General features: G+C 40.6%; 1 protein-coding gene across 1 annotated transcript in view; it reads right to left on the reverse strand.

Annotated features, from left to right (window-relative positions):
- Positions 1-5331: 5331 nt before the first annotated feature.
- Positions 5332-21927, reverse strand: part of PDK3 (pyruvate dehydrogenase kinase 3) — a 124704-nt gene continuing 108108 nt past the window's right edge. Inside the window, exons 8-11 of the mRNA XM_068269967.1 lie at positions 17688-17789; positions 15254-15364; positions 12885-12998; positions 5332-11965 (exon numbers count right to left, since the gene is read on the reverse strand). Of these exons, the coding sequence (XP_068126068.1) occupies positions 11825-11965; positions 12885-12998; positions 15254-15364; positions 17688-17789 (468 nt within the window). The 3' untranslated portion in view covers positions 5332-11824. The remainder of the gene's footprint in view (positions 11966-12884; positions 12999-15253; positions 15365-17687; positions 17790-21927) is intronic.

The following is a 21927-nucleotide window of genomic DNA, read 5'->3' on the forward strand; positions in this document are numbered from 1 at the left end:
ATTACAATACACAAATATTTCCCCAAATAAAACACTATTTATATCCCACCCTCCCAAAAATGCCCACATAAAGTGTTTAATAAAAAAAACCAAAAAACATTACTATAAAAAAAAACAAACACATAAATATTTACCTAAGGGTCTAAACTTTTTTAATATCTATGTAAAGATGAAATATTTCTCTCTTTTTCTTATAAGCTTGTAAATAGTGCTGGATGCAAAACGGAAAAAATGCTCTTTTTTATTTCCAAATAAAATATTGTCGCGATACATTGTGATAGGGACATAATTTAAACGGTGAAATAACCGGGACATATGGGCAAATACAATACGTGGGTTTTAATTATAAAGGCATGTACTATTTTAAAACTATAATGGCCTAAAACTGACAAATTCATTTTTTAATTTTTTTTCTTATTCTTACTGTTAAAATGCATTTACAGTAAGGTAGCTCTTAGCAAAATGTACCCCCCAAAGAAAGCCTAATTGGTGGCGGAAAAAACAAGATATAGATCAGTTCATTGTGATAAGTAGTGATAAAGTTAAAGTTATAGGCTAATGAATGGGAGGTGAACATTGCTCGGATGCATAAAGTGAAAACGACTGAGAGCTTAAGTGGTTAAAGATGCAGTGGACCACATCTATAAGTAATAGATTTTAAAAGTGGGGGGCCGGTGAAAAAGCCTCAGGGGGCTGCATTCGGCCCGCGGGCCTTAGTTTGAGGAACACTGATTTTAAGGTATGCGCTACTGTGCTGATCAGGCACATTCCCTGTCATCCCCACTGCGATCCCCACATACCTTGCTGTGCGCTGGGATGACAGGACTGGTGCCCAGTCCACATTGCACCGCTGTGTTCCTGCTTGCTGGCCGCCTCTGCCTCTTCTTTAATGCTTGGTACACACCATGCAATTTCTCATCAGATAGATGAGTGGAATAGATTTACAACAGGTCAGATCTGATTTCCGATTGTTTTTCTGATGAATTTTGTATAGAAGTAATCGGAAAATCGATCAGAAATCAGATCTGTTGGAAATTATCTATTCAACCCATCTATCTGATGGGAAATTGCATGGTGTGTACCAGGCATAACTTCCGCAAGGGCTTATTTTCAGGGTAGGGCTTATATTTCAAGCACGTTCAACATTCCAGCTAGGGCTTATTTTCAGGGAAAGAGGGTATGCAAAGCTCTCCATAAGTTGTCCCCTGTATATTTACTCACTAATTTCTAGATACCATCCCACCCAGAACCTTTGACCTCCATTGAAACCCTTCTTTAGTCTGATCACCACCTGCTTTCATTCTAGCATCCAGTAACTCAAACAAGTGTCTCCTCTGCTTTGGGACTCCTTCGAGCTCCAAGACTGGAAACCTTCAGAAAAGCTTATGATTTTTTTTCATAGATGTTAAAGCTGACTGCCTCATCCACCTGCCCTTTCATCTCCACAGCTTGCGTCTCCATCCCACTATTTTGTGCCCCACCCTCACCCCATGTGATGCATGTCTCTGCTGTACTTTGTATATATTTTTGGTCCCCAGTATTGTCTGTTTTGTGTTGCGTGCAGGGCTATGGAAGATGTTGGCGCTATATGAAAAAAAAACAACAACAATGGGGTATGAGTCAAACATTTTGTCCATCAGCAGGTCCATTTCTTGGACTGGCAAATCGGGAGATGACTCAAGATGCCTGGCTTATTTCAGTTCTGGGGAGAGAAGGGGTATTGCTGTGGAAGATCTCTTCCCCTCTCACGCAGAGTCTTTGTCCCCATGTGCAGTGCTCCGCCCTCTGACCCATAGTCTCCCACCCCTTCCCATGCAGAGTTAGCAGCGAAACATGAAGTATCTATACAGATCTCCTCCCCACAGCTACAGTACTCACAGGCTTAATTATGTTATTACTCATTATGTCATTTGAGTGTACAGTATATGCTGGCTTATTGTGTTATTTGGCTATACATGCAATCCTCAAGTTATTTGGGGTATGCTGACAGAGTTATAAACAACCAGTTAACAACTGACACTTCAGCAGTCAAAGGATTAATCAACAGTTGTACATCTTAGATTTAACACAATAACAGAAATAATTAAGATATGCCAGTCTACAAAATGACATAAATCCAAATAGGTAAGTTAAGGAAATTACAGAAAACCCTATGCATCACCATTCCACTAGTAATGGTTATATGGGTTTATTGGGGTTATATTTTTTAGTTATGACTAGAGATGGTCAATTCTTCAATTTGCAGCTTAGAATTGAGCACATCTGCATGCAAGATGGAATTGTCTGACCATTTAGTTATGACAAGAACTCCTTGTTACTTGTAAAGTTTCTGAATTCCTACAGTGGAACAAGAGACCATACCACTTCCTGGCATTCAGTAGAGGAAGGTGTCATCGCAGGAAGGCAGACTTTAGCATGGTTTTCCTGCAATAGTGGAATGACCACATATTTCAACATACACGGATGAGCACAATGCAGTAATTCCTGAAAAAAAACATTTCTCAAAAACGGAAGCTGCTGGAAAATCTAACAATTATTTCCTCTCTGAAGGTGCCTATTACTGGTGTAATTGTAGCGAACAACTGACCTTCCGATCCGATAATTGCAATCAGAAGAAAACGATTGGAAATCTACAATATGGATAGAAAATATAACCAATCCAATTATTTCAGGTAGAACCGATACACAAAACCAATTGATAAATCGTTTGATGTTGATTGGCACCATCAACACGATCAATGGGAAGGTTGATAGTGAAAATGTGTCCAATTTTTAGAAAACTATTTTATGTACACCAATTTTCTATCATTGCAAGAAGGAGATATTCAAATATGCTGATTATCATCTTGGTGTACCAGGATTTCTAACATTTACATTTTTGAGTAAGTGAACCTTTAACAAAATACGTCAATAATATGCACAAAATATCATTTTGTTGATAAGCTGTATGGACCAACAAAGTTCCATACAAATCATAAAATAATTATTACAGTGTGTGTGTAATATGCAGGATATGGTGTATTTCAGGTGCCATTGCCATTTCTACAAGCTCATACCACTTTGTAGAATGTGGTAACTCCTCCCTTCTGCATCCACCTTAATATGCATGTCCCTTCCCCCCCCCCCTTTTTTTTAGAATTAAACACACACACACACAAAAATACACTGACACTATTAAAAGCACACTATTTGTTAGAAAAAATATCTCCATCACAGCTACAACTTTGTATCTGTAATCTTCAGTGCACACCAGGCCTCAAATATTTCATATACTTTATTAGAAAACGAGTGCCCATTTTGTGCACAGGTGGGTTCACTGTTTCAATCTTTCTTCTCCTCATATTAGATATCCCCTGCTGCCTTCCTTTATTTTATTGCATCCCGCTAACTCACTTTCCTATGTCCCGCTGTTAGGCTTCGCTTCATTAATTCTTCCCAGTTCATTCTTCGTTCTTATCTTTTAGCTTTGGCGGCACAGTCAGATCCCCGGGACTGCTATAAACTAAGAAGATATTTTCAGTGTAATATATGCTCTATACGTTTTAGCAATAATTAAAACACTTTATTGCCACAATGGGATCACTTAAGATTCAGTCTAAGGGCCCTTTCACATTCCGTCCGTAGCGTTACAGATGAATTCTGCATGTAAACTTACTGCCTATACAATTTTATGGGCCTGTTCACAGTAACAGATCGTGTTATTCTAACTGGCTGCATACAGGCTTTGTATTAAAGTCTACATCCAGTCTTCACTGCATTTCACACTCATGATGCGCGTGTTATTCAATACGCAGTGTGAAATCATCCCGAGGACCTGACTTCTGAAAGTGCTGTAGCCACCATACATGGCTACACAAGTGTAGGGCTGATCATAGTTGAAGTTGGCAATACAGGTTTGCTAGAATCGCATTCAAAATAATTACTATGGGGATTATTATTTCGGACTGAAGAAGGCTGGAGATCACAAGTGATCCAGAAAACTTGGGAAGGATTCTGCCACAAAAGTTCAAGTGACAAAAGTTCAAATGTGTAATATCAGAACATAGTTACTGAAAAGTTTGGAAACGTTTTACTATTACTAAGTGAAAGTGGTGTGTGCATGTGACTGCAATAGCACAAACTGTAAGTCACTTACCTGTGTACATATCATTTTGTATGGCTCATTTGTATTGGCTTTCTTGGACTTTCCCCCACACCACCTTATCATTATCTAACCCTCACCTTGTAACATTTGCAGGTGAAACTAACTTCCCCTTATCCCATACCCCAACTTCCCTTAAATGGCACCTAATCCTAATCTTCCCTTACCTGATCCTCTAACCCTAAACCTCCTTGTAAATGCTTAAATGTACACCAAACTAAGAGTGGGCCTGAAAACTTCAGAAACGGACATATAGGGACAGTAAGGGTACATGTGTGCTTCCTTTGTACAGCCAGGCTCTATCAGTAATCCCACCCTGTCCCCTAGAGGGGAAGCACATTGCATAGGAAAAAGATGGGCCATGGTACCGGGGGACACAGATCCTGGATGCACAGCTGCTTCCATGAATGTAGCATTAAGATGACAACTCGAATGTAGATTGATTTGGCCAGGTTAGTATGCATTAATCCATTTAAACAATGCCCCTACTGTTGGGCATATTAATGTGAACCTGTGAGTCCTCAGAAAACAAAGAACTTAAAGGCCCACTTAAAACAAGTCTGGGTCAGAAATGCACTCTCTATCAAAATACCAGCTTCCCACTATTCCTTCTTCAGTCCTAATTGTTACCTCCTTGTTAGCTTCTAATATACAGGTTGCAAACATCTGCCACCTAGGAGAGAAGTTTTCATATAAAAGCAGTTCAGGTTTATTTGGGATATATATATATATATATATATACATATATATATATATATATATATATATATATATATATATATATATATATATATATATATATATATATATATATATATATATATATATATATATATATATATATATATATATATATATATATATATATACACACATATATATATATATATATACATATATATATATATATATATATACACATATATATATATATATATATTCTTAGCTTAACAAAAACTGCTCTGCTGCTCCCCAGTGCCAGATATTTATGGGGTACCACAGGCGCCCAAATTTCCCCTCAATTCTGATATTTGAATTGGCACCTACGGCTGCCAAACTTCCAAATTTCCTGTTTCTGTTTGAAAATGGAGCAATCAAATCCAGCCACTGCAGAGCCATCCAGTGTTTCAGACATCTTTACATATACGTAGTATGTAAGAAAAAATACATAAATAATACAAAGGAACAGATACTTATAAAAATAGGTTTATTATTTTCAGAAATTTTTATTTTACCTGGATACAATGTACATTAATCCGTTAAAGAAAAAATAAAAAGCAGAAGCAGCCACTTCATTGGAACACACAATATAAATAAAGCATTTGCCTATGGAACTAGGACGTTACCAATATGTTACAAATGAATTAAGCACATAGCAAAGAGCAACAGGTGAAAAGACTGCATAAGAAACCCTATTTAAATAATGCACCATGTACAATTCTAAACAAATAAGATAATCAATGGAATTTGAGTTCTAAAAGGAAACACTATACAAACATAAAATACACAAATAAAATACACAATTTATGCTAAAATAACCAGAAGCCATGCCATTCATTTTATGAATATTCCTTGTATGGGAATCAGTCTGAGGACTTGCTGCCACCCGAGCCACAAACTTTAGATGACTGTAGATTCAGAATGTGACGTCATACTATGGCTTAAGTCATTAAACAGTTCATTTTAGCACTGGAGGCACCTACTCATTCCTATATCAGCAGCCTTAAAGAATGTAAAGGCAATAGAAAGCTCAAGGTAGGGGAGATGATGGGGGGGGGGGGGGGGGGGGCATGGTAGGTAAGTATAAGGAGAAAGTATCAGGTGATGAAAGATAAGTTATAGTCAGCCACTGTTCATAGGTTGGAGTCTAGGATTAGGCATGGGGAAGGGAGATGGTTAAGCTACAAACTACACAAGAGGTTAAAAGTCTCCTGAAACGACCTTTTGTGATCTTTCTGGGTGATTTATCCACAATCAGTGTTCAGTCCTCTGTTCTATAGTTATGGGAGTCGGGGAAATCTTCTTACAAATGTAACAGTATTTTTATACACTTAAAAATCCATGACTTTTGTAGTGGGAGGAGAAGAGACTTGTTAGTTCAATAAAGGTTTTGTCTAGAAAAGGTGCCGAACAAATGTTTAAGGACACGAGTCTAAAGAGGTCTAGATAAAGTAACAGACTATATACTGAGTAAAGCACTGCGGAAGATGTTGGGGCTATATAAATAATAATAATAAAAAGGAGAAAAATCACCAAATTCTTATAAGGCATAGACTTAATTAAAACTTAAGTTAAACATTAAAACAGACGTAACTGTGTTGGTGGTAATTTTTTTGAAACTTTGGTTGTAATTTATTAATATATTGTAAAAGGCGTCAAGGGTGACCCATATACTGGCTCACCCATAAGCATGTATCTGAATATACCTGCATATGAGGACAGGGAGCCGAGGCACCTCAGGTGCTACCTTACCTGGGTGAATAATGTTTTTCCAATAAGTCTGATGGTTAGTAACCAAGAAATGTTGGCTGATTTCTGCATCTACTGGTGAATAGGCAAGTAGTGACTAGTGAGTGGACAATTATCTCATATCCATGAACGCCTTCACACTGTGCTGCTTTATAGGCAATAAGTGCTGAGTTCCCTTAGTGTGCGGAGGATGTGCATGCTAGCTGAAGCACGGATGTCCTGAGCATCTGGGCTTCCATATGACAGTATCTTCCCATGTACTGCCAGCTAGAACAGCGCTGAAGTGCAAGTCTTGGCACAAGGCATACAACGCAGAGCAAAGGATAAAAAGGGCTGTAATACGCTGCAGCCAATTAAGTGCTTTCATTTACTAATAGAAACAGGAAACAAGGAATCTGATTTGCTCTAGTACTGAAAAAAAATCCAGCCAAGTATCTGCCCTTGGCTCAATATAGAATCTATATACAGGTATCCAATGATAGCTTCACATAGTTTCTTTGGTACCATAAATTCATAGTTTTCCCAAAAATGACAAAACATTACCATGAACATTTTTTTACCAGAAATGTTTATGGTGGTTTGGTTATTCCCAAAATAGAATTTTCACAGACCTACTGCAACGTAAATTAAAAACTGAAAATCCTACATTTTCAGGTTTCAATTACACAACAGGATTTGCACAGGAAAACACACACACACACACACACACACACACACACACACACACACACACACACACACACACACACACACACACACACACACACACACACTATCACAAAATAAGGCATCATGACATAACATGTTGTTGCTAAATTATTGGAGTGAAAAGGCAAAACATACATGTATGGAAATGAGAAAACAGTATAAAGATCCAGCGTGCGTGTGTATATACACAGTCATGAGAAAAAGAAAGTACTCCCTCTTTCATATCTAAAGCCTAGTCCACACCTTCAATTTTGATTGGCCAATCATGGCCAATGACTGTCTTCATGTAGTATGAAGGTCAATAGATTTTGATACTATGAACAGATTGTGTAGGCAAACTCTTGTATTATATGGATGTGGTAAAACTGGTCAGTGATTGGCCCCTCAAAAATTGGAGGCGTGTACCAGACTTAAGGTTTTGTGTATCATGGCATAGTAAAATAAAATCTTGTCCTTAGCAGGTTCTAAAGTGGTTTGGATCATTCAGACGTGTGGCACCACAACCTGAGGAAGAAAGACAACTGTTGCCGTCGATCAATCTGGGACAGGTTATATGACCTTTTCAAAACCATCTGAACACCATCATTCTACAATAGGAAAAGCTTTTTACAAGTCAAAAGTAATTGAGACAATTGCCATCTTTCCAGAAGTGGACAGCCAAGCAAATTTACCCTAAGGTCAGACCGTGCAATGCTAAAAAAACTGCAAAAAAATAAAAAGAGCTACATCTTAAGAGTCTACAGGACTTCGTTATCATGTTTAAGTTCATGATAGTACAATTTAAAAAGACTGAACAGCTTATTTGAAAGTTAAACATGTTTTCTCTAAAAAGGACATGGCATGGTAGCACAACTTTGGTTTAGAAAGCTGTAATTGAACAAACCACGAGATAAGTCCAAAATGGAGATGTCTGGCTACAATGCCAACTGTTTAACTCAGTGATGCAGCGGTGCAGTCACCACAGTCAACTAAAAAGGTCACTGTATACCAAAGTATCCTAAACACAAATGTGAGGCTATCTGTGCAACAGATAAAGCTTTGCTGAAATTGGGCCATGCAGCAGGAAAAAGATTTCAAGCACACCAGCAAATCTACAACAGACTGGCTTGACAAAGTAAAGAATCGAGGTGTTGCAATAGACCAGTCAAAATCGAAACCTCAACTCAATCGAAATGCTGTGACCTCAACAAAGCTGCACATACACAAATGCCCAAACACCTCAATTAACTTTTGTCGTTAGGCCAAAAAATGTAAGAGACTGGTAACGTCATACAGAAAATGATTACTTCTGTTTATTGCTGTTAAATGCGGTTCTACAAGCTATTAGTTACTAAGCTCCCATTTGATTTTCACACACGGATTCTCTATTTTGGGTAATAAATAATAATAATGACATAACAGAAGGTGCTCTGTAATAAGGTTAGATTTAAATAATATTAAAACCTGATAAAGACCAGATTATTTTTTTTAAATGCACTGCTATGTAACAACTTATTTATTTAAATTGAAAGTGGGTGTACTTTTTCCTACATACCTAGATACACTCACAGTTTCATAGTGAATGAGTTTTCTTTTAGATCACTTTGGTGCAGGGTTTAGAATATTTGTACTGACAGGGTGATTTTCCTTATGTGGTGCAGCTGCCAATCAGATTCCAAAATTTTGTAACCACTCCTGACTCAATCTATTAAACTCTCCTTTACCGGATCAGTAACAGTACCATGATATTATGATGTACATTTAAACATTTTATAGGAGCAGAATTTAAACATACATTTTAGGAGAGGCAAAACAAATCCATTATCCCTTTTTCATGACACACACAGCATTGTTTAGGTAGCATGTAGAGGATGTTTTTGAGTTTTTTTGTTTTTTTTTAAATGAAAATATGTATATGCACAATTCTTAGGGAAGGGATCAGAGAATAATGAAACACAGACTGAAAGGGTCTCTCTCTCTGTCAGTGAAGAACTTACACTGACAAGTAGGGAGTCAAAGCAGCTATTGCTAACAGAGAGAGCACCACAATTATCACAGAAATCCCAAAGCCTCCAGAGTCCATTGTTATGCTGGGAATACACAGGTCGATTCTGGTGCTCGATTCTGCGCCCAATCGTTTTGCCCTCTCCATTCTCTTATCTTCCGCTCGTTTTTTCTTATCTTCTTTTCATCTCACTTCGATGACAAATCGAGCGGCAAAACAATTGAACGGTGATCGGACATGTCGGAAATTATCAGCTCCGTGTATTCCTAACATTAAAGAGACACTGAAGCGATAAAAAAAATTATGATATAATGAACTGGTTGTGTAGTAGAACATTGCTAGAACATTGGTGCCAAAAAAATATTCTCATATTCATATTTTCAGTTATACAGCTTTTTTTTTTTTTTTTTTTTTTAATAACATTGCATCATTCTCTAATATGTGCAATTTACACATTACTCAGCATTCTAAATGTTTTTCCAGAACAGGCAGTGAACTTTTGACCTGTCCTGAACTACTCTCTGCAGAAGAAAAACACAATACAGCTGAGATAACCTAATCAGAAGTCAGAGCTCTCTGCAACTTTCAAAGTCCTAGAACTCAATGGCTATTTGCATAGATAACAACTGGAGTTTCTTAACTCTTCCTGTACTGGAAACAAATGTTAGACTTATGTCTCTGCCCCTAATATTTTATTTATTAGGTGTACTACACATACAAATCATTAGATCATAATTTTTTTTTTTTGCGCTTCAGTGTCTCTTTAAGGCTCCTAAAACCTGCTCTGACATGCCTCCAGTCTAAACACAAATAAACCCAATAGTAGTACTCCCAGCAGAACTAAAGCATTAAATTCAATGCTGAGTCAGAGATAGAGGTTATCTGCTACAACTTTAATTTCATTACTCATAAGTGTTGGTGTGCAGATACTTAAACATTCCTCTTCCTCCGCCTGTATACCACACACTACTAATGAGGTCTGGTAAGTAAAGCCACTGTTACTAGATCACACGATTATTATAAAGGAAAAAAAAAAAAGAACTACTAGAGGCTTAAGTTAAAGTGTAAAGGCTCGTACACGTCAGATTTTTCCAAACGACCGTCGAAACTAGTCTTATCGGGTGAACAACCGACCGTACACATGCCCGATTTGACGTTCAAACGTCCAATCCTTTGGAAAAATCTGACGTGTGTATGCAACTTAACCGTCAGGCATAAAATAAAAAATCAATTAATTTATTTTTATCTGGTAAACACGTAATAAGGATGCGAACCAGCCAATCCAAAAGTTCAAATCACTATTACTTTTCTTGTTGATAAATGATCATTATCCAGTTTACCTGGCTCTTATTTGGTACACACAACATTTAAAGTACACAAAAATGAAGTTGCAGGGCATGCTGGGTTTACCTTTTTTTGCTTCTGTACTTCCCCTCAGACTTAATGCAGCCTAACTGGCTGAAGCCTCTTTCCCTCCTGTTTTCCCCTCCCACACCTCTGTTCCTCTCGGATTGGCCAATATTTCTCATGCTGAGACAATGCACTTTCTATAGTGAAGGGCGGGCAAATCAGGCAGAGGAGAGTAAGGGAGGAAATGGCATCAGGATTGGCTTCAAAATAGCCACAGTTAAAATGAGAAATGCTAAGAAGGATTTTCTCTTTTTTACTGTAGAAAAATCACTAAAATCAAAAGTGGACAGTGCAATACATATGTTATGTAAGTAGAGCAAGTATGTATCTACTTATATATGTATTTTTTTTCTAAGATATTATGGCTGACAGCTCCACTTTAAGAAAAAATACACTAATGTATAAAAAAAAAAAAAGTACAATGATTGATTTAAAACAAGGCTAAGAAGTGTTTTCCCTTATATCGCAGCAGATTATACTGCTAAAGAAGACACCATTTTTTAAATAGGGTTTATGATAAGCAACTGGTCTTTTAGAGAAAATGGAGTGAGACCAAAAGCACTATCAAAATAAATTAGATTTAAAGTTTAACATGTATTATAAATACAGGTTATAATTGTGTGCATTCTTACACTGAAGACAAGCTTTCCACTACAATATGAAATACTATCAGCTAGAGATTATTACTCCATTTGTCTAAGGAAATATTGTTACAAGAGGCTGCTGCCTTGGACTGAGATCTCTTGATGAGCAAGCATCTGCTGCATTACAGTACTTGTCTATTGAGAAATGTAGACCTGACAGAACTAACATGAACCCGTTTTGCTACGTCATTTCTTAGAAGAACCTGATTTCAGCGCAACTGTGAATCCATGGAGAGAGTACAGCAGCAATTCTAATATCCACAGAGGGTGAACCGTGACCAGTGTTTACAGGCATTGTTAGACCTGGTTGGTTTAACAGGTGAGCTGTGTAATGCATTTTTTTTTTTTTTTACTACTTCGCAATGCTACTGACCAATAATCTAATAACTGCCCTGTAATTCTAGGCAATGTCTTTGGAAACAAGAGCAGGCAACAAATATTGCCATCTGTAGGCCTAAAGGCTGCCATTTAATTTGCCTTGTACTTGGAAGCATCCCGTGGCTCTCTGCTTGGGTTGCTCCAGTCATCAGCTTCTGCTGCAGTTTTGTAATGTCGCCATGCAGACTTGTTAAACACCGGCAGTCTCTCAAATGAATCCCCGGACACAGCCTAGAAATCAAAAAAGTACATTTGTCAGCAGCAGTCCTAGTGGATGCATAGCACTGTACTGCTTCAAGGGGTACGAACAACACTAGTAACGTGATCAATTTGAAATGAGACTTCTGCTTGTAAAAATGTTTTCCGCATCAGTCAATACAAAAAGTGCAGTGCAAAAATACTTGTGCATGCGCAAGCATTTCTTAGCACTGTGAGCCAGGTTATTGCTTTACCCACTTAGATTAGGGCTTGCTTCTGTACATTTTCAGGAACATGTCACTGCTATAGACTGATACATATTGCTGAAAGATACACAGAAGCACACCTAGCAATGCGCGGTCCCCAGTTTGAATCCCAGACAGGGCACTAACTGCATGGAGTTTGCATGCTTCCCCCGTGTCCGTGTGAGTTTCTCCCTGTACTCTGGTTTCTTCCCACATCCCCAAAACATACAGATAAGTTACCCCTGGCTCATCCCTAAAAATTGTTTCAAGATTACAATGGACATTTAGGACTATGGTAGGGATTAGATGGTAAGCCTGTCTGAGGAACAATTAGTGACTATGTACTCTGTTGAGCGCTGGGGAAGAGGTCAGCGCTATATACATACTAAATAATAATAAAACATGTTGCTTAGTGAATCAGCTCTGCTCTCACATTGCCAACCCAAACACCTGGATCTTTCGGTGTAAAAGCAGTCACCAGAATCTTGCGACTTCCATATCCAATGAATCTTTATTGTGCTTGCTAAAATAAATGTATAAATTACGTATTAATGGTTCAAACGATATAGTGGATTTTTTATTTACTCCACAACAACCTGGTACTTTATCAGGGGCAATCACACTTTACAATTCTACTTATTAAACTTTGGATTTAAAGATGTACATTGACATATCAAATGTGATTAATAAAGTAAAATCTCAAATACCTTTAGATATATAACTGCATCAGTGCCAACGCCTTCCATGGAATAGAGTTTAAGGTCCCCTTGGAAATAGCGGGCATAAAGTCTAGAGATAGGCAGTCCATACCCAAATCCAGCCTAAAGTCGAAAAAAATATATAAATATATTTTAGTGGACTAGTAGTGAGAAAAGACTGAAATACGGTAACTAATGCAATGATTCCCAAACATGGCCTTGGGTTACATAGCAACAATATCCACACATGCAGTCAAACTCAGGCAAATTGATGTGAAAAACAGTGTGGCTGATGTATCCAAATCAGTGGAAGGAAAGTAAAGCTAGTGTTGAAGTGTAACAGATGCCCAGATCTAAGACAGGCGCAAAGATAACTGGAGTAAAAGCAGAGCAGTTGCCCAGAACAACCAATAAGGTTTAAGATGTTGGATGAGCCTTTGAATACAAATAAAATGGAGATTTTTTTTTTTTTACATCAGAACTGGGCCAACATTTACTAACCTCCCTGGCGTTAAACCCGACGGTAAGCCTGACACAGTGTCGGGCTAGCCGCCGCAGGGGATCGCATCGCCCGAAGGAGGATTTTTAAAAATAAAATAGCACTTTGCTAGCTAACTATGGTGCCCAAGTCCCTCTGGTCCCCTCCGATTGCCCCCGATCACCTCTGGTATACATACCCCCCCCCCCAAGGATCCCACGATGGCACAGCCTCCCAATCAGCACCCGGCTTCGCTATGGGGAGGATCGGAACTGCGCATGACGTCATGTCCGATCGTCGCCATAGCGACGAGTGATGCTAATTGGGCAGCTGCGGCTCTCGCGGGATCTTAGACGGGTGAGTATTGCCAGCGGTGATCGGGTGGGGGGCTATCTGAGAGGTGCCAGGGGACTTGAGCATCATAGTTAGCCATCCTAGTGCTAGCTAACATAAAAAAAAAACATTAAAAAAATCCCTCCTGCGGACGCAGACACTTAAACTGCGTAACGCCAGGGAGGTTAAAGGACAACTGTAGTGAGAAAAATATGAGGCTGCAATATTTATTTCCTATTAAACAATACCAATTCCCTGACAGCCCAGCTATTTGGCTGCAGTAGTGTCAGAAACAAGCATGCAGCTAATCTTGTCAGATCTGACTATAACGTCAGAAACACCTGATCTGCTGCATGCTTGGTCAGGGTCTATGGCTAAAAGTATTTGAGGCAGAAAATCAGTAGGACAGCCAGGCAACTGGTTTTGCTTAAAAGGAAATAAATATGGTAGCCTCCATATACCTCTCACTTCAGTTGTCCTTCAAGGTTCCTGAATGATGAGCATTTCTAAAATTGCATGTGGAATTTTAAGGTTTGCTTTCTATACAGAACAAAAATTAAAATTTTAGATGGATATGGGCTTTAGAGCTGGCCATACACCAATAGATTGTCACCCAATGTGGCAAAATGATCGATTCCTCTGATAGGAATCGTCTCCTACCACATACCTGGGGAAAGGTCAGTGCTTCTATAACATGTTGTGTGTCTGGTTGCTCAATAAAACTTAAAATGCAAGTTTGAAGCCTGTGGAGTGCCTCCTTCTATAGCATTGTACATAGAATGTTGTTGCAGGTATGGTGTACCTGCAGGAGAAGTGCACTGGCCTATGCTACCCAGCGTGGGGATTTAGCATTACAGAAGACCAAGGTAATTCATAGTTAGAAATGCTATTTTGTGCCCTGAAGATCTCTTCTTCCATCTCATCCAGCCATATGAAAATACCATAGTTCAAATTAACAACTGGGGTCAGAGCTGAAATTACGGTCTTCTACACGATCACTCTTCAACACTCCCATCTAACTAATCATGCTGCCATATCTCTGAACTCGAGTGAAGTGTGGTCCGGTGTTAGTCGAGGAGCAGAAATGCAGACATCAAACCAACAAACGTCGATTCCGGTGATACCTTTAATGACTAACTGTACATGGTATATTGCAAGCTTTCGGAACGGCAGGTTTCTTCTTTAGGCATTATACAGAGCTGTATAATGCCTGAAGAAGAAACTTGATGTTCTAAAAGCTTGCAATATACCATGTACAGTTAGTCATTAAAGATATCACCAGAATTAACGTTTGTTTTTGATGTCTGCATTTCTGAATTGGAGAGAACACACAGCATTAACCATGAGAAGGGAGGAGGTAAGGAGAGATCATGATGAAGGTAATAACATGCTCCAGTGAGCTGCAGGATTTCTTCATATGCCTGGATAACCTAGGTGGTATTTAAATTAGGAAACCACATCTATGCTTTTAATAAACACTATTGCTTTATTATATAACAGTGAATTCATATGCATCAATCCACTGCAGGTTCAGTGTTGCAGCTACTGAATATAATGAAATACTCACCAAGGGAGCTGCTCTGCTTGGCTCCAGACTGGGCCTAGGTGCCGTGGAATACATGTAGTTGAACAGACGGTCTATTTTTCTCAGTGGAACTCCTCCACCCTGGTCACTAATCTGAGGAGACAAAGGCAATTTGTCAATTTCCATTTAGTGCTAAGCAGTAAAATGTTGCCTCTTCCTCACTCTCTAAATGCATCACTAAACTGAGTAAAAATAGTTTTTATCCAGTATGTTGCTTCCAGTGGACACCATCAGATCTCCATTGCATGTTTTGTTTTAAAAACAAACAGCCTCAAACCTATTTATAACATGGATTGAGATTCACGGTATTGGACAGGGGCGTAGCAATAGGGGGTGCAGCGGTAGCGACCGCATCGGGGCCCTTGGGCCAGAGGGGCCCCAAAGTGCCCTCCCTCAACTACAGTATTAGCTCTTTATTAGTCCTGTGCCCATAATAATAATCACTTTGAATAGTGGTAATCATCAGCAGGCTGTTCTCCATCCCCTTCTTGCACCTCTGACACTGTAGTTGCTATTGGCAGGTTTTGGTGCGCCGTATCAATTGTTATGTATAGAGTGCTTGGGGGGCCCCATTGTAAGACTTGCATCAGGGCCCACAGCTCCTTAGCTACGCCACTGGTATCGGATATTTTTTTCTTCCGAAGTACGATCTCTTCAGGCCATCAGATAACTCCCCAAAATTGCCAAACGAGAATATAATCATCATAAGCCTAAAGCTAGCCATACACTGGTCAATGTGGTCAACAGATAGATCAGAGAGGGATCTATCTGACCAAATCCCTCCACACACTGTACACAGATTTCAAATAGACTGGTGAACTGTTGGCCTGGGAAGAAGCAAGTTATTGCAAAATGCCTGTTAGGCCGTGTACCCTTGGTGCCCACTGTCGCCTCTTCACTTTAGCAACCTTTTAGTGACTTCTCAGCAAACTTAAGCACAATAATATGCAGTTTATATATGATATTCACAATACACAGCAATACAAGAGCTTCATTTAGGGCTTAGAGGGTGTGGTTGCTGCAGCTGCTTTGATTCCTCACTATTTAGACTGCAAAGGGAAAGGAACATTTTGAACTTGTCTGAGATGTAGCACAGAGAGTCTGGGGTTTAGGAAGTGTCTCCCTAGCCCCCCACCCCACAACTACTGTGCGTGCACAGATCTAGGAAAAAAACTGTGCCTGAACCGGGGATTATTATATATAAATTGAACAGGTAATTATGGAGAGTAATGCAAATTCCATTAATAGCTTGTAGCTTTATTTATTATTGTACTTCATCTTAAAAAAAAAAAAAAAAAAAAAAAACTCAATGTGACTGCATTAATGTAACTGCCCCCCTTCCCCCCCCCCATTTATCACCTCATCGTAAGGCTTGAGTGAGTAAGACATGAATAGGAAGAAGTATTGTTGAGTAGTAGATCGGTAAACCACAGACATTTATTAAACGATTTAACGGAGAAAGGCTTAAAGAGACTCTGAAGTGAGTGAACCAGCATGTGTTTACTGTAAAGCACCCTACATAGTGCTAAACATAGCCGTTATCCCGGGGCAAAACAAGGGGTTTTTCACCCTAAATCCCCCCTGCAAAATCCACGACTCCATCGCTGCACGGATCTCCGCCTCTCCCCCGCCCCTCTCTGTGAAAGCAGATTGAGAGGGGCGGGGGAGAGTGGGCGAGCAGCGGGATTGACGCTCTGAGAGGCGGAGCTACAGGGCTAAGCTCTGCCTCTTCAGGAAGCGTTACCCCAAGTTTACAGAGGGGATTTGGGGGGTATAAACCCCTCGTTTTGCCGCGGGATAGCGGTGGTTTAGCACTATGTAAGGTGCTTTACAGTAAACACATGTTTGTTCACTCACTTCAGTCTCTCTTTAAATACATCACAAAAGAAAAAATCCAGGTCTGATATCAGATGACTACCAGCTCAGTACTTAAAGGGTTACTAAAGCCCAAAATAAATCAGTTCTGGGCCTTCTTGCAGGCCCCTGGAATCATCCTGTGCCCGTTCCGAGTCCCTCCATCGAGCAGCAATCAGCCCCCTCAAAGCTGGCTGGTTGGAGGCTACTGCCCATGAGCGGCCCCGAGCCAAATGCATCCTGATTTCGCTTCTGCGCCGGGAGCAGTCTGCACATACGCAACAGAGATTTCCGCATACCGTGCATGCACAGAACGCTCCCAGCAGCTGTGAGGAGGCACATGGCCAGCGAGCTTTACAGTGGTCGTCACTGCTGGCCAGAGGGTCTTGGAAGGACAGCGCGAGCACAGGATGAATCCGGGGGGCTGCAAGAAGCCCCTGGTAAGTTAAACTGATTTTTTTTTCTGCACTAAATTTCCTTTAAGGCCCAGTATTTCTATTTACAGTGCAGAGAGCCACATTCATATGTGATAACTTCCCAGGGATTTTTTATAAGGACACACCTTTATGGATAGATCTTCTTTTCCCAATGTGACCAGTGTTTTTATAGGTGGCAGGGCTGCTGCCTTGCCTTCATGCTGCTCCACTGTTGCTCTCATTGAATTCTACATGGAGAGAATGTAAAAGATAAAAATGGTAAGCACAGTATCAAAAGACTTATATAATAGTGATCAAGAGTTACAGAAAATTATGGGTACACGCGATGCAATTTCCCATCAGATTGACATGTAATCTGACAGGAAGTTGCATCATGTATACATGTCGAAACCGCTCCCAATCAATAACGGGATCAATGATAACTTCCCAAAATAAATCACTATTGATCAGGAGGCAATTGGACATGTTGGAAATAATTGGTTCAATCACATCAATGAGTGAGAGATGTAGTGTTGATTTAGGTACCTGGTCGCATCTCTGCTTTTAGTTATCATGTACAACTAATCATCAAACCTTCTGGTTCTATTCTTACTGGCTAGGAACTGCATACAACTTTTTGTTTTATACCACAGCACTCGGACAGGAAGCTGAACGCGGATTATGGTGCAGGCATCCTTAGTGTGACTTATTTACTGTTTTGGACCAGTGGGAGAATACAATTTCTATGTGTCTTTTTGGCACCTGTGTAATTAAAGCACCATGAAACAAGACGACTGAACTCAACTCTAGTAGAAGTCAAAATTACTACTTTCTCTTACTATGATTGCTAATTATTAAAGTAAAATAACAAGGTAATAGGCTTAACATCAGAATAAAGAAGCTATTTAAATGCCCAGTTATTAATAAAATGGTTGCTCAAGGACTACACGTAAGAAGGCACCACAATATATCATTGTGGAAACTGCCAATCTTTTCTTATGAAATGAAACGCTTGCTGCTTCATGCCACCCAAGTAGCGTTATCCCTTATTATACCAGTAAATTGCTCTGTAACCAGGTTGAACTGAAGCCAAGATCAGGATAGCGATACCTCTAATTCTGCACAATTATGGCAAGGCATTTTATCCTTAACTGGATTCCAGTACACTCTGTTATTAATTTGTTTCAGAGTAGGTAATGTCACATCTCACAAGAAACTAGTTTTACTGGTCCACAATGCGTTGCTGCTCTCTTCAGCAGATGTGCCATTTATAGCATTACGTTTGGAATTTCCCCAGCATAGTAAAGTATTTCTTTTTGCCATGCTTTCTCTGGAAGTTTTATCACCTCCTGTCCATCTCTGGGAAATGGCATCGGCTGGCTAGAATTATACCGAAGCCTAAATGCTTTTTTGACAAAACACAGATTGGCAGAGGGAAGAATTTACTGTAAGGTAGGCTTTGAGACAGTTGTGGCAGACAAAAAAAAATTGGCATGTTGTTAATAATTTCCTGTAGCTATTATATAACCAAACTGGTTGTATAGTTCAGTAGCCATAAAAAGAGGCAGGCTGCACATGCACATCCACTGTAGGCTGTAATTTGGGTCTCAGATTTAATTATAAATGAGAATCACTGCTCCACATCTAGGAACAAAGCCTGCAGCATAATCAGCAGATGTGAATATACAGTAAACACTGCAACAAGCTGCAGCAAAAGTTGGCATTTTCTGTCAGTTTAGTAGCACCAGCATTAATACCACTTGACTGCAGTATGAGGTTTAACATGCAGGTGGTGCTGAAGAGTTAAAACTTTGCTATATACTGTAGTTATCATCTACCCTAGTGCTATGCTATATAAAGCTATCTATGCACATCATAATCTGACTACAATACGTATATGCAATTCAACCAAAAATTGTATAGCAAGTTAGTCCGTTAAACTAAATATGACTTAAACAGGTTAGGGTAAGCACCACACAGACGGTCATGTAAATTTAGGAGCATGACGAAAAAAATGTGGGCACTGCCATAGTCTCTGTTAGCGGCACTTTGCATGGGTACCTATGGCGACTCCCATTAGTGTTAGGTATAGATAGGGGAGAGTGGATTTTGCATGAACGTCAATTGATTTTCCCACAGCGGGGTGCCTCCCTCTATATAGAACAGAACCACAGAACCAGCTACTTGACTTGGAGCAGAGCAGTGTGTCTGTGCAGCGATCATTCCGAATCCCAAACTGTCACTCCAAATCATCTTCAATAATCATAGTGGGAGAAAGTCATTTGAAAGTGTGCATGCAGCTTTGAGAATTTTGTTTAATAGGTTTTAAAAGAAAAAAATAGTACTTTAGTGTTTTGTATACTACTAGCATGCAATGTAGCGTCTACAGTAAGATGGCCTAAATCTTTATTTGTAAGCATAAGAAGCACCAGATGAGACAATGTCTTGTGATTTGCTGACCCAATTGTTTAAGGAAGATACACAAAGCCAGAAGAGGGTTTAAAAGTTGAAAACACTTCTTTAATCTTGCATCCATCTGGCCTGCCAGCAGTTTACAGTGCCACAGCTACAGTAGCAATTCTATTCTCACAAATTACAGAACAGCAGTATAACAAAGCTCTGATCAAACACAACAAAATATACTGTCTTGAAAAAATTTAAAGTGGAACCACAGTAAAATTTTCCCCTCAGCTGCAGTAGATTAGCCACACAATCTAAAGCAGGTCATACATACATTGATTTTTAATGGCAGATTCGATCTGCCTGTTATCTGTGATGCAAGCGAGCCACTCTGATCTTAGTTTCATAGAATAAAAATGACGTTCCAACCAGATATTACATTTTGCAGGGGAAGCTTCCCCTTGAACCGCATCACCCCACCCCCCACTCTCAATGAGTCATGATTGCAGCAGCTCCACTCATCCATTCTTCATGCCACTCTGCTTCCATGCCTCCCTTCTGCAATGCTCTACACTGGCTCCCTGATTCAGGATCAGTTTCAAGATTCTGTGCCTGGCCTGAAAGTCATCGCATAAGACCTGTCTAACCTACATCTTTGAGCTCCTCCACAGATATATACCCTTCCCGTCTGCCCTGTGCATTTCTCACTCCCTTGCCTGCATGCAGGACTTTTAGAGAGCTGACCCCACCCTATGGAATTCCCTCACAGCCCTCCTCAGACTTGCCTCTTCCTTCAACACTTTCATGCAAGCCCTAAAAATACACCTTTTTAAGATGGCCTAAGCCCCCTCTACAACACCTTAAAGAGAACCCGAGGTGGGTTCTAAGAACAGTAATTGCACACAGAGGCTGGGTCTGCATATACTGCCCAGCCTCTGTTGCTATACCGATCCCCCCACAGGCCCCATGGCACTCTGTTTTACCTCCATAAATCATACGCCGAGCTGTCGACACACAGCGTGTCGCAGCTGGCTGTTTACCTATGGATCTGTCACTTTCATCGCTCCCCCGCCTCCCCCATAGCTCCGGTCCCCGCCCGCGTCCCTTCCCTCCAATCAGCGGGGAGGGAAGGGATGCGGGCGGGGACCGGCGCTATGGGGGAGACGGGGGAGCGCCGAGAGTAAAAGATCCAGAGGTAAACAGCCGGTTGCGACACGCTGCATGTCGACAGCTCGGCATATGATTTATGGGGGTTAAGCAGAGCGCAGGGGGGCCTGTGGGGGGATCGGTATAGCAACAGAGGCTGGGCAGTATATGCAGACCCAGCCTCTGTGTGCAATTAGCGTTCTTAGATCCCACCTCGGGTTCTCTTTAAAGACAACCTGAGGTGGTGCGAGGGGGGGGCAGATGGGACACAGAGGCATGAGCCGTTACAGCGAAGGACCCCCGCACTCAGGCATCCCGCAGGCTTTGAGGGAGGCAGCTGTCAGCGCAGACTCTGCTGCGCAATAAGGCGCTCTCCCTCTCCATTGTTTTGCCTGCGGGTCTGCCAGTGATGACGTGCGGCGTAATAAGCCGGTCTGCCGTCTATCGCCACGGCTCTGCCCCCTGATGACGCAGTTAACTAATCAGCTGCTCCTCCCTGGCTTATTGCACAGCGGCTCATTAAACCGCACGCCATCAGGGGGGCAGAACCACGGTAATAGACGGCAGACCAGCTCATTACGCCGCATGTCATCACTGGCAGACCCGCAGGCAAAACGATGGAGAGGGAGAGCGGCTCATTGCACAGCAGAGTCTTCGCTGACAGCTGCCTCCCTCAAAGCCTGCGGGTTGCTTGAGTGCGGGGGTCCTTCGCTGTAACGGCTCATGATGGAGGGAAGACTGGCAACAGGTGATCTTGTGCAGTACAGTTTTGTCAGTTGGGAAAGCAGGGCTAGGGCCTATTTCCACTACACGCAGATTGGATGCAGAAAAACTGACTCC

Source organism: Hyperolius riggenbachi, chromosome 2 (genome assembly GCF_040937935.1).
Source record: "Hyperolius riggenbachi isolate aHypRig1 chromosome 2, aHypRig1.pri, whole genome shotgun sequence".
Lineage (NCBI taxonomy): Eukaryota > Metazoa > Chordata > Amphibia > Anura > Hyperoliidae > Hyperolius > Hyperolius riggenbachi.